The sequence below is a fragment of the Tympanuchus pallidicinctus genome, unplaced genomic scaffold (genome assembly GCF_026119805.1).
Source record: "Tympanuchus pallidicinctus isolate F22 unplaced genomic scaffold, pur_lepc_1.0 scaffold24, whole genome shotgun sequence".
Taxonomy (NCBI): domain Eukaryota; kingdom Metazoa; phylum Chordata; class Aves; order Galliformes; family Phasianidae; genus Tympanuchus; species Tympanuchus pallidicinctus.
In genome coordinates this window covers 5,477,051-5,491,336 of record NW_026294741.1, presented here as the reverse complement: position 1 = coordinate 5,491,336, position 14,286 = coordinate 5,477,051, and the positions used below count along the sequence as shown (strand labels likewise).

Below are 14,286 nucleotides of genomic sequence, written 5' to 3'. Positions count from 1 at the left end.
TTCATCTAGCTGATTTTCACATCTTTGCACATTTGATATTTTGAAACTGGTGTGAATTAGCTTGTGCCACAAACTGGTTATTCTAGGTTGCTCTGTGTTTTGTAACTTTGCAACTGAGTATTGCCCTCGACCATTCATTTGCTTGATTAAAGCAAAGCAGCAGAGGTTCTACGTGGAGCAAAGTAGTGACTTTATTAAGAGTTCATCCTCCACTCTTACACACTGCTTAAAGCCATTTAAAAACACAAAGAAAAGCACGCAATTTATGTTCTGACCACTGGATGGGAGGCAATTAAGCCTGGTGCTACCGTGGTACTAGGAGCCGTGAATGGTTGCAGAACTGACTGGGGGTCATGAATGGATTTACACCATCTTGAGCTCAGATGGATGCTTTCTAAATTTCTCATGCAAATGCCCCCTTTTCCAAACACCAATCCCTCAAAACTCTCCCCAAGCTCTATTCCTTGCCTTGGCGATGGGGTTTTCTTCATCGCTCTGTTCTTCACGTTTCTCAGTAAGTTTTTTTCCCCATCCAACCCTCTCTGGTACTTTCCATTTCCTCACGCTCGAGAGAGAGGTTTGATCAGCCCGTAATCCATGCACTTTGTGAGACAGTCACGTGCTGCGTTAATTACATGCTGCTTCTTGGGGTCATCTTCTTGCTTGCCAACAAACGTCAGGATCTCCAGGAGCTCTGACTCCACCAATTTCTTTGCCAGCTCTTTGCTGGCACTGATTAAATTGAAAGCGATGACCAGTCCACGGTGCTGCACTTCCATGTTGTCATGCAAGCAGAGCCTCTGCAGGATTTCAAGCCACTGGGTGGTCTTCGAGGAAGGGAAATATTGTTAGTACTGGTCTGAAGAATACCTCCACCAAACTCTAAGGGTGTAATATTGCATTCCTAACCTTGCCTGACAGCTTATATGCTGGGCTTCACTTGAAGAACAGCTATAGATTAATGGTTTCATCTCTAAGATGAAGCCTTGGAAGCTGGCTTAAGAAAAGTTGCTTTACTTTCCGTGGGATGAACAAGGAGCATGCACACTAAGTTCCTCACTGGACAGCTGATGGACTGCATCTTCCTTAAGAGAAGCATTCAAGGTTATGCCTACGCTGTTGGTAATTAGGCTTATGTCTTACCACTTCAGTCATCTTTGAGCAGAGTTTCTTTTGTGCTGCTGTAAGCATGGCCAGGGTTCCTGCTGCTGCTTTCTGGACCTTCTCATCATCCTCACCACACAGTAACACCACCAGCTTCAGCCGGTCATTTCCATCAGCCACGAACCGCTCCTGAACCTGGAAAAAGTCACAGAATCCAGAGACAACGCAGTGTGAACGCATCATCGAGGTGCCTCAGGAGCTGCTGCACACAGCCAGACCTGAGATGCAGTTACCTCCTTGCTGACCACCAGGTTGCACATGCATTCCGTGGCTGCCTGTCGGAGCTGGTCATGGTTCTCAAACATATAGTTTTCAATGTCTGGCAGTGCCCTTTCTTTGACTATTTTCATCCTGTGTTGAAGAGGAATCAAACCACATCATGAGATGGGATAATCATGGAATGGTTGGAGTTCAGATGGACTCCCAGAGGCCATCTGGTCCCACTGCTGCAGTGCACAGGGACACCCACAGCTCCATCAGTGCTCACAGCCCTCCAGCCTGACCCTGGGGGTCTGCAGGGACTGGCATCAGTCCTACTCTCAGCAGCCGATGTGGTGCCTCACCACCTTCATTGTAAAAACTTCTTCATTACATCCAACCTAAATCTGCCCTACGTTAGTTTGAAATCATTTTCTCTTTTCCTGTAATCAACCTAAAACATTAACTGCAGACAGATGAGAGATGTGGGGGGCTCAAAATAAGTCTGCCCACAGCACAAGGACTCATGATATGTGGTTTATTCCTTGCCTAATGCAAATTGAATTCACGCTATTTTTCCCCTTTCCAGAGGAAAAACACTTCTTACTGGGTATTTTATGAATCTTTTTGTTCAGAGACCTGAACAAAAAGGCAGAGGCAGCTCAAATTAACCACTCTTCCCAAATCTATGAGAAAATCATTGAAGTAAAATTCAGATTCACTCCTGATAAAGCAGCTGGGCGGGGAAGAAGCCCAAAAAGCAGCAGCACTCACCTAAGCTTATCACTTCTTCCTGAAAAATTAGTGAGTCCCAGGAGAGCCTCATAGTTCTGGAGGCCATCTCTCTCGGTGTTCAGCAAGCTGACGAGGGGTCTCACCACCTCGTACACCTGAGAACAAGAGGTATCACTACTTTTCCATATTGGTGATATTCATTTGAATGATATTGGTGATTTTCATTTGAAAAAAGAAAAGTAACAAAACAGGTGGTTTCTCACCTCTCTTTTTTATTTTAAAACTCACCCTCTCTCCTGGGAACGCTATGTCTGGATTGGAGATAGCAGCAATTTTTGCCAGGGCATGAGAAGCTTTTATCTTGCCAACATCTGTGCCTTCCATAGCCAGAGGTATCAGGGCCTAACACACAGGATAGCATTAAATGCCACCTCCCCTCACTGCAGGATCCCAACAGACATTTACTGCACGTCAGGCTGGGCTGCAGGTAGAAGAGGAATCACCTTTCCACCACCTTGAGCAACGATGGTCCCACGGTCCTTGGGGTCATCACACAACGCGAGGAACACCCTGCAAAAACACAGCACCGCTCACTGGAGCAGCAATAACCCCCCTCCCTCACGGGACAGGACAAAGGCTTTGCAATTAACTCTATCCCAGGCAAAGCCCAGCAGCCCAGCAGGCACCTGGCGATGAGCTCCTTGCTCTGGTCTGTCAGTATGGCACTGTCAGCTTTCACCATGCAGGCCAAGGCCGAGACAACGCCAGCTTTTAGCAGCCGCTTCACTCGCTTCACGACAAAATCCTTCTTGTCCTGCAGAGGGGAGGACATGGGAACGGATTAGCCTCTAGCAGCTGCCATCCTGCTGGGGAACAAAGCAGTTTCAGCCTGATAGGCTGGGAACCAAGAGACCTGGTGGCTGTGATGATGAATACACCAAAGAAAATCATCACAGAATGGATTGGGAAGGGACCTTCAATATCACATAGTTCCAATCCCCCGTGGGCTCGCTGCCCCCTACCAGCTCATCTGCCCAGAGCTGCATCCAGCCTGGCCTTAGCATCTCCTGGGATGGGGCACCCACAGCTCTCTGGACAGCCTGTTCAGTGCATCGCCCCCCTCTGAGTAAGGAACTTTCACCTAACATTTAAAATCTTCAGACCTGAGCCCCTCCTGGCCACACACAGCCTACCTTGGGATGCTCCTCAGGCACATGTTGCTTGGAGAATTTGGCCAGTTGCACCAGCTCTGGGACCAGCTCCTTTGTATCATAGCTGTTGGTGCAGTTCACCAGCGCAGAAGCCACAGAATACAGGATAGTCTTGTCACTTGTCTGCACAGAGAAATAAAAGTCCTAGTTGAAGTGCTCTCTGGCTTACTCCCAGATGAGGGAAAAACTGAAGTTTATGGTCAAACAGGACACAGTCCCATCAGATGGTGTCAGAACCTTGATGCCTTTGGTTTTCATGTGGTAACACCTATTACAGTCCCTGACAGTAAAGGTTAAGAGCAAACTTCTGCTCTTATCTGTTGATAACAAGTTTTGGGTATCTCAGCAGCACATACAAAACTGAACTTCTAAACTAGAGGTGAGGGTTTGCAGTCAGAACTGCTCCTGCTTAGGGTGATAGTGTTACTCTAGAGAGCTGCTACAAGAGGGATGAGAGAACACTGTAAGGGGGTAGAACCTTGGCTAACTCAAACATAGCTTGCAGGGCTTGCTCATCTTCCACAAAGTCATCTTTCACATCTGCATCCAGGGTCAGATATGCCAGTCCTTCCACAGCCCACTTCCTGGTGCGGGCATCAATGCTGGTGTTGCACAACCACCTGGAAGAGAGAAATCTACGTTTATCTCAGGAGCCAGGACTGATTTCTTTGGAAAGAAGGAAGGAAGAACAAATGTGCTGAGAACATTTCAGGCTTGAGCCTGCACTTGAGTTCTACTACAACTCCCTATGGGTGCCTCGGGACAAGAACTTTTCTTTCAAAAGGACAAGAGGGAATGGCCTCATATTGCTCCAGGGGAGGTTTTCAGGTTGGATATTAGAGAAAACTTCTTCAAAAGAGTGGTAATGCAGTGGCACAGGCTGCCTGGGAAAGGGGTGGAGGAGTCACCATCCGTGGAGGCATTCAAGAACTGTGGAGGTGTGGCACTGAGGGACGTGGTCAGTGGGCATGGTGGGTTAGGTTTGAACGTAGGGATCTTAGAGGTCTTCTCCAACCCTAATGATTCTTTGATTCTATGATTCTCCCTGCAGGCATTTCCGCAGCAGGGAATGAAGCCAGGGAGGAGCACATAGTTATGCTTTGCAAAGTCGGGAATAACAGAACTAAAGCCAAGGTACAACTCACTTTCGGCACTGCCTGGCAAGCTTCTCCGTGGAGCCCTCAGCAAATTGCCGCAGCCCATAGTCTGTCCCTCCTGCTGAGCCCAGCTTGCAGAGACCCTGAGGAGGAATTGAATAATTCATTAATCCTCTAGTGTTTCTGCCCAAAGTCAGCCTAAACCAGTATTTGAAGTCAAGTCTAAGAGGAAACATCCAAAAACCCAATAGACTTTTCAGCTTGTCGCACAGCAAATTCAGATGTTGTGCCCTTATTGGATGTCTTTAGTGGAAAATTAAGCAGTTTTGCCCTCAAGGTTACCAGTAATACCTGTGCTTTTTCTGGTCTGCATCTTCCTTTGTAAGGAAAGCACCAGAAGCCATCCCTGAGCTGTGGTGAGCAATCCCAACATGTCCCCAGCACCTCCTCCCTCTGCCAAACCCAGGGTTAAGGAGGTGACAAAGGGGCTGCCATCCTTACCACTAGGGCTCGGATTTTGATCTTCTCATTCTTGGTCTTCTTGTAGATCTCCTTCAGGAGTGTTATTCCATTAGAGATGATGAAAGTGGCCCGGCTCAGCTTGGTGGAAGCGTGGATGAGGGCTTCCACAGCCACCAGCTGGTCGATCTCCCTCTCGGACCCACACAGGGCAACCATCATCTCCATCACCCCCTTCATGCCAAGCAGCTTGTTGCCCAAGTCAAAGGGCCCTTGCAGAACTCCAGACACCATCTGGATGGCGTGGAGTGTCTTGTCCATGTTCTGTGGGTCAATTTTGCTCCTGCATGGGGCAGACAGAGTCAGCATACAGTTTTTGCTCACTGATCTCATTCCCTTGAGTAGCTCCTTGTGGGATAGGAATTAGTGAGCAGTTTTGTTTCAAGAGGATAGGGCTTGATTTTTGGGTGGTGTGGAGCCAGGAGGTGAACTCAGTGATCCCTGTGGCCCACTTCCAACTTGGGATATTCTATGATTTCTCTGCTGGGCTGAGCACCATTAGCAAAATATACAGGTATCTGGGACATGCCAAGCACAAATTCATGCAAGGATTGTAATCCACCTGGTAGGAGTACATGAGGCTCCATGCTCAAAGATCCTGCAGGATCTCAGGCAAATCCTTAACTCCAAAGGCCTCAGTTTGGCATCTAAGAAAGCCCCACGGCTTTCTTTAGCCCTGCAGGGAGCCCACCCCACTCACTTGATGTACTCCTCGCAGATCACACGGTAGTTGTCGCGCTCGGGGTCGCAGCGCAGGTCATCGTAGAGCTTATTGAGGAGGATGGAGGCAGTCAGCTGGGTGTTCTCTGTCAGCGGAAGGCAGCCAGGCATCTCAGGAATCTGACCCACCACTTTCAGTATCTTTTTTAATCCTGGAAACAATGAAGTGATACGGCTGCTAGAGGAGAGAAGGCCTGTCCAAAACTCAGGATGCTGTTTGCTGGGTTTTTGCAGTGAAACAGCCAGCTGAGTTGCCAGTTACTTTATAGCCTGATCACATCATCTTTACACAAAGAAATTATCAAAAGATTTACTGAAAAGAATGTTCTGCTCATGGGTTTGTGGCATTGAGCACCTCCCAGGTTAGAGCAGGGATGAGAGGAAGGACTCACCATTGTCAATGACAAAAGTGGTCCTGCTGTTGTCATGGTCCTTTGGGTCCTTTCTTGGTATGTTCTTGTTGAGGAGGTTGAGAGCTCGGTCTCGTCCCTGCCCAGATACGTTCTTACTGACCAACATATCCAGCAAACGCATCGTGATCATCTTCAAGTCTTTTTTAGTATCTATACAGAAGCAAGGCAGCAGCAGCCAGTCAGGAGAAGCTTTCTCTGAAAGCTGGTGAACTCAGAGAAAACCAGTCAAAGCCATCACATGGCTGCAACATTGGTATTGAAGTTAGAGAACCAGCTCCCTTGCTTCTCCAACAAGGACTGCCATTACCTAGCACGAGAGCCTCCTCCTTGCCATGGTGCTCCTCCTTGCCCTGCCCCAGCAAGCAGTCAGTGATGGTCTGCAGGAGGTTGCAGACAGCCAGGGAGATCTCCTCATTGTCCACTGACATCCACGAGCAGATGTTGTCAATGCCCACGTAATGGAGGATGGCAGTGGCCTGAACCCGAAAGGAGAGAGCAGAGCTGTTAGCAAAGGGCATGAGCGCATTGAACAGCTGTGATTTTTTGCTCTCCAGGTTCAAGGCAACAGCAGTGAATGTCCCAAACTGCTCACCCGAGCCTTATGTCCTGTGCACATGCCCGAAAGCGTCCTCACGGCTGCTAGGACCAGCTCAGCATTTTTGGTTTCTATCAGCTGCAGCAGCAAGCTGACCCCATTGTTCTGGAAAATCCTCTCGGCGCCCGCTTCCTCCCTGCCCAGGACTATGAGGTTGTTGGCAGCCTGGGTGGGAGAGAGAGGAGAGGTCAGGAGCACAGCTTCCAGAACACCTCTGGGATATGTTTGGGATCCTCAGCTCTGATCCCAAGCATCTTCTCCAGGTGCACCTGGAGGTCAGTCTTGATCCTCCCTATAAAAAAAATGAGTCAGCAGCTGGAGAGAAACGCAGGGAAGGTGGCAGAGATGGGCAGGTTGGATCCCAGTTTGGGTACTTTGGGGCCCACCTTCCCTGAGTACAGGAGCGATGCCAGATTCTCACCCTCTCTCGCTTCTCCTTCTCGCTGTTCTCATCCAGCAGGATTTCAAACATCTTCTGCACCCGCATGTCCGTGGAGAACTGAATGCGCAGCTGTGCCAACATAAAGTGTGTGCAGCATCAGAAAACCACAAAGCAATTTTCCTTTTGCACTTCAAGACAACCACGGTCCCCAAATGGCGAACAGCAAGCTGGATAACAACATGGGCATCGCTTCTCAGAAAGCAGGTATGATTGCCCAGCTCACCCCAATACAATCGTGACTCATTAAGGCTGGAAAAGACCTCCAGGTCATCTAGTCAAACCCCAACCCATTCCCACTATGTCTACAAAGCCATTGAATCATGGAATCATTAAGGTTGGAAAAGACCTCTAAGATCACAAAGCCCAACCTCAACCCATCCCCACCATGTCCCTCAGTGCCACATCTCCAGGTCCATGAGCCCCAGGACTCACCTTCTCCTGGATGTCAGCCCCCAGGCGCCTCAGGGTCTCCTGGAAGTTCTTGTTGCGGGGCTCCATGGTCGCACATTTCTGAGCATCTTTGAATGCTTGGTCCAATTTTCCCAATTTTTCTAGAGCTTGGCTGCGCCGGTACAAAGCTTTGATATCCGAAGAATTGATGTCAATAGCTGGGAAAGGGATCCAAAGGTCAGGGCATCAAAGTCTGCTTCTTGAAAATCCCCCATGTAAAATCTGCTTCAGGTTGGATATTAGGAACAAATTCTTCTCATGAAGAGCAGTGATGCATTGGCACAGGCTGCCCAGGGAGTGCCAGTGGTCACTGTCCCTGGAGGTGTTCCAGAAAGGAGTCAATGTCACACTGAGGGGCATGGTGTAGAACAATCACAGCCAAGGGTGGATGGTTGGACTGGGTGATCTTAGATCCTATAATATACATTGGCTACATTTCCTAGGTATTGTTATCTCAGAGTGAACTGGTACCAAACCAGCACTGATGCACCAAACTGCTGCATCTCCTTTTATACCTTCTCCAGCACTTGTGTGTTAGGGGACACAATGACATGAGAACAGTGCCCCAAAAGCAGACATGAATGGGCTGGAGTAGATGAACAGAAACACAGCCTCTCCTTACCTCTAGATGCATCCGAGGCTGCTTTGGCATATTCCTCCTGCAAAACCAGAGGAGCAGAGCAATTCATCAGCAGTGAGACAGTGGAGCGTGACCCCATTGCTGGTGCAACTCAAGCTCTGTTCCCACTAACAGAGCACCCTGATGAAAGCAATAGGGGCCTATGGAAGGCAAGAAGGGAGCTTTGGGTACCATCTCACTGGTGATGGAAGGAAACAAACATGTCTGGTGTGGGTCAGACAACAACAGCCTGCAGGCAGCAATGGAAAAGCCTGCAGCAATTTGGGGTTGGGACCATTGCTGAGCTAAAGCAGCATGCTCATGCTGTGCGGATGGGACCCAAAGCTTTCCTCACCTTTTTCAGGAAGCACGCTGCCCGGTTGCGGTACAGCACAGCCTGCAGTGCCCTGTCCTTGTTGAGCTTCATGGCCTTCGTGTAGCTCTCAGCAGCTCTCTCATAGTCGCTGGCTTGAAAATATTTGTTGCCCTCCTCCTTCAGTTGGATGGGATCCTCCATCTGGGGAGCAGAAGAAAAAAAAACCCACACATTTTAGGCTGCTTGAGAGTTTTGAGGAAAAACATGAAATTTGTGCCCCTTCTGGTTTGGGCTGCCTGTTGAATATCCCTGAACAAAAGCACCTTACCAGTCTGAAGTGCTCAGAAAATCAAACTGCTCCTTGAGGCTGCGGCTCCTCAGCAGTAGACCTCCACAGCTGTCGATCTGTAGTGACCAGTGAATAGAAATAAAAGAACAAAAAAGAGCTCAGAAAGTCTGGAGAGTCCAAACGGCTGGGGAAAGAGCTCACCTCCCACTCCAAGTTTGGGCAAGAGCTGGCAGCTCCTGCTGTGTGTCACTGTCACCTGTCACCACTGCCTGTCCCCTGTGCCATATAGGGCTGGGGGCCACCGTGTGGGGGGATGCTGTGTGTAAGGGCACAGAGCCCTGGGCACCAAGAGGGGATGCTGCTCTCCCACCCACTGGGTGGATCCCTGTTATCCATCACCTGCAGAGCTGCATGGAGAATGGAGTGGGAATGGGAGGGCTTTGTGCCATAAACAAATCAGTTCACACGGCTGACCCCCGTCCTAGTGCTCAGCGCCTTGTCCCTTTCTATTTAGGGAGGCATGAGACAGCTGCACAGGGACAAGTGGCTCTGTCTGGCAGCTGCCAGCACCTTCTAGAACAGCCGTAGAGAGAAAGCACCAGAACCCCCTTCCCTACACTGCTTTCAGTAGGGGCAGCTTCCCCCTGACAGCGCCCACAGCCCAGCTTCCATGGCTAAGTAAGCCATGTTTCCTACCAATACATTCCGTGCAGCTCAGTGGGTGCTGGGGGCCCTCTGGAGGATGAGAAAGCAAAAGGAAATTTTTCCTGAGGAAATTCAAATGTCTGGCAGAGGGGGAGAGAATCAGCCTTTGTGTTTCCCCATGTGCCCCTCATCTCTGGGGACAGCAAAGAGCCTCCCAGTGCACCCTCATCTTCCACCACACAAACCCACCTGCACACCCCAGTAGGTCTGCTCAAAAGCCAGCCCCAGACAGTCATCATCTCTGGTGTTTCGAGCCACTTGCTCACACCAGATCTTGGGAAGAGCCAGCCAGCTCTGTGGGACCATCACCCCCCAGCGAGCATCAAGGCACCCTCCAGCAGCCTTGGGGCAATGGTGTGGCTCAGAGGGGCTGTGCTGGGCACACGATGCTTAAGGCTCCAGCTTTGCTCTGGGACATGATTTAGTGGTGGGTTGTTAGAGTTAGGGTAGTGTGGTTAGGTTGTGGTTGGACTTGATGACCTTGAAGGTCTTTTTGAACCTGAGCTATGCTGTAATTCTGTGGTTACTGAAGAACATCGACTGTACCGTACCCTATCTTACCCTACACTTTTGATTACAGTATTTATAGACTCTGGACCACTGGATGGCCATTTAGACCCAGCTGGTGAGTGGCATCCACTACAGAGACCAGCTCTCAGCTGTGATTCCCTTACTATTGCTGTCCAGAAGCAGGATCACGGTTTTTAGAAGCATCCTTCGGGGTGAGCAGACCGCTAGGGGGGGTGCGGAGGCCGGCAGCCCTTCCGCAGCCGGCAGGAAGCAGGAAGGGGGCTGATATGGGATGAGGTTCGGTACTGGTGGCATTTTAGGGACCCCTCGGCCACCCTTAGGTGCGGGCTCTGCGTGGCTCCACGTGGCTCTGAGCGTTCCCGGACACGCGTGGGGCTGCTGGGGAGGGCTCGCCCCGTGGGCACGGTGATGGCTGCGTGTGTGGTTTGGGGACGGGTGGCACTAAAGGGACCTACTTGGGGTCTCGCAGCATCACTGCGGTGTGGGTGGCCCCTTGGGGATGCTGCAGGATGCATGTCCTCATGGTACACAGTGGTACCCCCGTGTACACTACGGTACCCCTTGGGTGCCCATCCTGTCTCCCCACAGGTCTCTGCTTCCATCCCTGCAGCGCTCCGTCCCGCCGTGCCGGGGCCATGGTGGTCCTGCGGGCCGGGCTGTGCCCTGGTCTCACTGAAGAGATGATCCAACTCCTCAGGGCAAACAACATCAGGACCGGTAACTTGGTGGGGGATGTTGGTTCCTGCCCCTTTGGGGTATCAGCACACGTTCCACCCTTCTTGTTTCTGTGTCATTTGTAGTGGTGGACTTTGTGTCATCGGATCTGGAGGATGTTGCCCAGAACTGTTCCCTGTCTTACAAGGTACCGGGTTATCCCTGAATCCTCCCTAAGCTGGGCACTCACAGCTCCCTGCTTGGGTGGGCTTTTCTGCAGGGCACATTGGTGGCTGTGGGCTTTCTTAGTCCCTTTACAAACTGTCCAACAGGCGCTGGTGGCTGTGCGCCGTGTGCTGCTGGCCCAGTTCTCAGCCTTCCCTACCAATGGAGCAGACCTCTATGAGGAGCTCAAGAGCTCCACTGCCATCCTGCCAACCGGCAGCCCCAGGTGGGTGCCCAGTGAGCTGTGATGTGGTGATGCCCCCAGTGTGCTCGATGTTGTCCCATTTGTCTCCAGCAGTTGTCACCAACCCCAGCCTGGCTGTGCCCATTGAGAGCAGAGGTGACTTTTCATGTCCTGTGGCTGTGAAGTCAGCTGGTCTCTGTCCCTTGAGGGATGACACTGCCATTGTTGTCCTTGCAAGAGCCTGCACATCTCTTGGAATTGGCTGTATGTCTCAGTTCTAGACTAGAGAATGTGCTGCCCTCAGCCTTCCTCTTGACAAGAGAGTTATGGATCTGGGAGGGTTTGGAGTGATGATTTCCCAAGGCTGGGCAAAGAGATGACTTGCTCTTTGTTGCCCAGGCTTATTTCTCTTTCTCCAGTCTCCTTGTTGGCTTGTTATAGTGGGGATGCAGAGAAACCCCAGATGTTCAAACCTGGCTCCCAGGCTCTTTCCCATCTCAGCATGATTCTCTTGCACTGCAGAGCTGCTGCAGCCCACGGTGTATGGAGAGTCAGGGCTGGAGGGTGGGAGCAGAGCCTCATGGCTTCTGCCTTTGTGAAGTGGATGATAGGTACTGCTATGTGGGAGCACTCCCCATTTTGTGGGATGCATATTGAGCGTCCTACCTTGTGCTCACCCCACAGCTTGGACCAGCTGCTGGACGCAGGGCTGTACACCGGGGAGGTGACGGAGCTGGCAGGAGCACCAGGCAGTGGGAAAACACAGGTGAGTGGGGCAGGGGGTGACCTGGCCTGGGGTCGGGGACACCAAAGGCTCTCGTTGTGCCATGGGTGGGCAGCTGATGACCGGTCCATCCTGCTCCAGGTGTGCCTCAGCATCGCGGCCAGCGTGTCCCTCGGCCTCAGGCAGCACGTTGTCTTCCTCGACTCCACGGGGGGGTTCACTGCTTCTCGCCTTTACCAGATGCTCCAGTCCCGGGTGGAGGACAAGGAGGAGCAGGTGAGTTCTGTGTTTTTCCTGCTTGTGAGGGCATCAGCCCACCGTTATCCTCATGGACTCTGCTGGGCCCATTCCTACTGAGGCTGGGTGCTGTTAGTGGAGAATGGAGAGCCTGACTCAGTCCCTCACCCATTGCTCTTTGAGCTTGCTCTGCTGTGCTGCTGCCATCATTGCTGTGGGGACAACAGTGTTCATGGAGTGGGGGTAAATACAGGAAAAATGAAGGCCCCTGGCTCTGTGGCAGGAGGGGCATGGGTGTACTGTGCATGCAGTGCAGGTTGCAGGGTGACACTGCTGTGTGTCACAGCTGGAGGCCCTGCAGCGGGTGCAGGTGATCCGCGTGTTTGACATCTACGAGATGCTGCGTGCCCTGCATGAGGTGCGGGACTGCCTCTCCCAACAGGTAAGGCCTCCAAGTTCCTCTCCTTGACAAGTGTCACTTCATCCCAGGGATATCCAAGCCTCAGTGCAGCTGTAACACCTCTAAAAAATGTTGCTCAGTGTTGCACGGTTGATTTTGTTCTGCAGGTGGAGAGCTCGGCGGGGCCGCTCAAGGCAGTGCTCATTGATTCCGTGTCAGCCGTGCTGTCCCCGCTGCTGGGTGGCCGGCAGTCAGAGGGTGAGCCCTGAGCTGCTCTGTGGGGAGGAGGCTGATGGCAACATGCTGGAAATGGTGTGAAGGTGCTTATGAGCACCATATATAAGGCTCACACAAGTCCAGCGTCAGCAATGGGCTGCTGAGGGTGGGTCAGTGGTTGGACTTGATCTTCTTAGAGGTCTTCCAACTTGAGTGATTCTATGATTCTACCTCTGGGGTGAGCTCTGGGGGCTGCTCCCTCTGTTTGGGTTGAGCCCTCTACCCCTCAACACCTGCTCCACCTGCAGGCTTGGCCATCATGATGCAACTGGCCCGGGAGCTGAAGACATTGGCCAAGGAGTTCAGCGTGGCGGTGCTGGTGAGTGCTGCTGTCCGTGAGCATTCCTGCCATGGCAGGGAGCCCAGGTTTAGGAGCCCCTGGTGCAGCTGCTTTGGCTGATTGGTTGGAGGGAAAGAGCTTCATCAAGTGACAACTTAGCCATCATCTCCTGGTGACCTCAGGAGTTTCACTGAGTTTCACAGCCTGTGTGTGTGCATGGCAGGTGACCAACCAGGTGACAAGGGACAGCAGCACCGGCGCTCTCAAGTCAGCACTTGGCCGCTCCTGGAGCTTCGTGCCCAGCACCCGTGTGCTGCTGCAGGGCAGAGCAGCGCCGTGGGAGGAGGGCACTGCTCCACACACTGCCTGCTTGGCCAAGTCACCGCGCCAGGTGGGTTCTGGCTATGGAAAAAGGAGGTGTGGGTGTGGAGCAGTGGGATGCAGAGTCAGCCCCCCCAGGGGGACACACTGCAATGGGAGAGTGGCAGATGTGTGCTACTGAGAAAGGCACCTGATGCCAGCAGCCCGAGCTCTCAGGTTTATTCTGTTAAATGAGGGGCACTGCTTGCAACCTGGGTCAGTGTGTCCCCAAGCCCGTCTCACTGTCACGGTGCTCGAACACCTGCAGAGATGTGATCCTGTGCTGAGTAATGGCAATAATGGTGCACCTGGGGTCTTCTCAGAGCAAAGTGTGCTAAACCGCATTCATTCAGCAGACCCAGATAAAATGAGGGCATTGGCAGAAAAAAGTCCTCAAGGGGATGGAGCTGGGGGCTTTGGCTTGGGGCAGGTGCAGCTCATGCAGGCTTAGCAGAGTTGAGCTCTTCTGTTTCCTGCTGCAGCCAACAGGGATGCAGGTGCAGCTGGATATTGGCAACGATTATGTGCAGGAACAGAGGCCAGTGACACCCACACCATGACCCTGATGGGGACGGAAAAGCAAATGTCAAGGTCTGGGAGAGCTGTAAAAAAAACCATGCAGATGCTGAGCACAGACTGCCTCTGAGTCCCACAGCACAGAACAGTTCCTGTTCTTCTGCCTTGTGAGAAAACGTGTGTGGGGTTCCCTGGAGAGCTCTCTTGGCACATGTGTGGTTGGCATGGGGCAGGCAAGACCCCTCCTCTGCCACCAGTGGGGCTGTCCCATCCTTGGCATTGCATTGGTTTGTGGTTTTGTTCCCACCTCATAACTGCTGCCTTGGGCAGCCCATGGTGGTCTTGGTTGAGAAATAAAGGTGTTGCACACTGTTACAGTCCAAGGCTGCGATTCAATGCGTGGCAACTTCTGCTCAGCTTCAGATT

The 14,286-nt window shown here is 51.8% G+C and overlaps 2 protein-coding genes across 5 annotated transcripts; one reads left to right on the top strand and one right to left on the bottom strand.

The window, feature by feature from the left end:
* Positions 1–166: 166 nt before the first annotated feature.
* On the bottom strand, positions 167–9,070 carry UNC45B (unc-45 myosin chaperone B). Of its 2 annotated transcripts, XM_052688551.1 has the most exons (21): positions 8,970–9,070; positions 8,808–8,884; positions 8,519–8,680; positions 8,167–8,203; positions 7,527–7,702; positions 7,074–7,163; positions 6,650–6,817; positions 6,365–6,533; positions 6,037–6,207; positions 5,625–5,796; positions 4,907–5,207; positions 4,454–4,548; positions 3,787–3,928; positions 3,291–3,431; positions 2,784–2,911; positions 2,601–2,667; positions 2,386–2,499; positions 2,137–2,252; positions 1,398–1,515; positions 1,144–1,299; positions 167–827 (listed from the first exon to the last, which is right to left on the bottom strand). In XM_052688551.1, the coding sequence occupies exons 3-21, from the start codon at positions 8,678–8,680 to the stop codon at positions 561–563; spliced, it is 2,790 nt and encodes a 929-aa protein (XP_052544511.1). In that variant the 5' UTR covers positions 8,808–8,884; positions 8,970–9,070; the 3' UTR covers positions 167–560. The 2 variants fall into 2 exon arrangements, with proteins under 2 accessions (XP_052544511.1, XP_052544510.1); XM_052688550.1 differs by lacking the exon at positions 8,970–9,070 and having other exon boundaries at positions 8,808–8,963.
* Positions 9,071–10,243: 1,173 nt separating this feature from the next.
* On the top strand, positions 10,244–14,235 carry RAD51D (RAD51 paralog D). Of its 3 annotated transcripts, XM_052688628.1 has the most exons (11): positions 10,244–10,324; positions 10,615–10,721; positions 10,805–10,866; positions 10,991–11,109; positions 11,752–11,833; positions 11,933–12,067; positions 12,375–12,470; positions 12,596–12,686; positions 12,953–13,023; positions 13,208–13,375; positions 13,827–14,235. In XM_052688628.1, exons 2-11 carry the CDS (start codon positions 10,640–10,642, stop codon positions 13,902–13,904), a joined length of 984 nt encoding a protein of 327 aa, XP_052544588.1. In that variant the 5' UTR covers positions 10,244–10,324; positions 10,615–10,639; the 3' UTR covers positions 13,905–14,235. The 3 variants fall into 3 exon arrangements, with proteins under 3 accessions (XP_052544588.1, XP_052544586.1, XP_052544589.1); XM_052688626.1 differs by lacking the exon at positions 10,244–10,324 and having other exon boundaries at positions 10,351–10,721; XM_052688629.1 differs by lacking the exons at positions 10,244–10,324; positions 10,615–10,721; positions 10,805–10,866 and having other exon boundaries at positions 10,997–11,678.
* Positions 14,236–14,286: the final 51 nt, after the last annotated feature.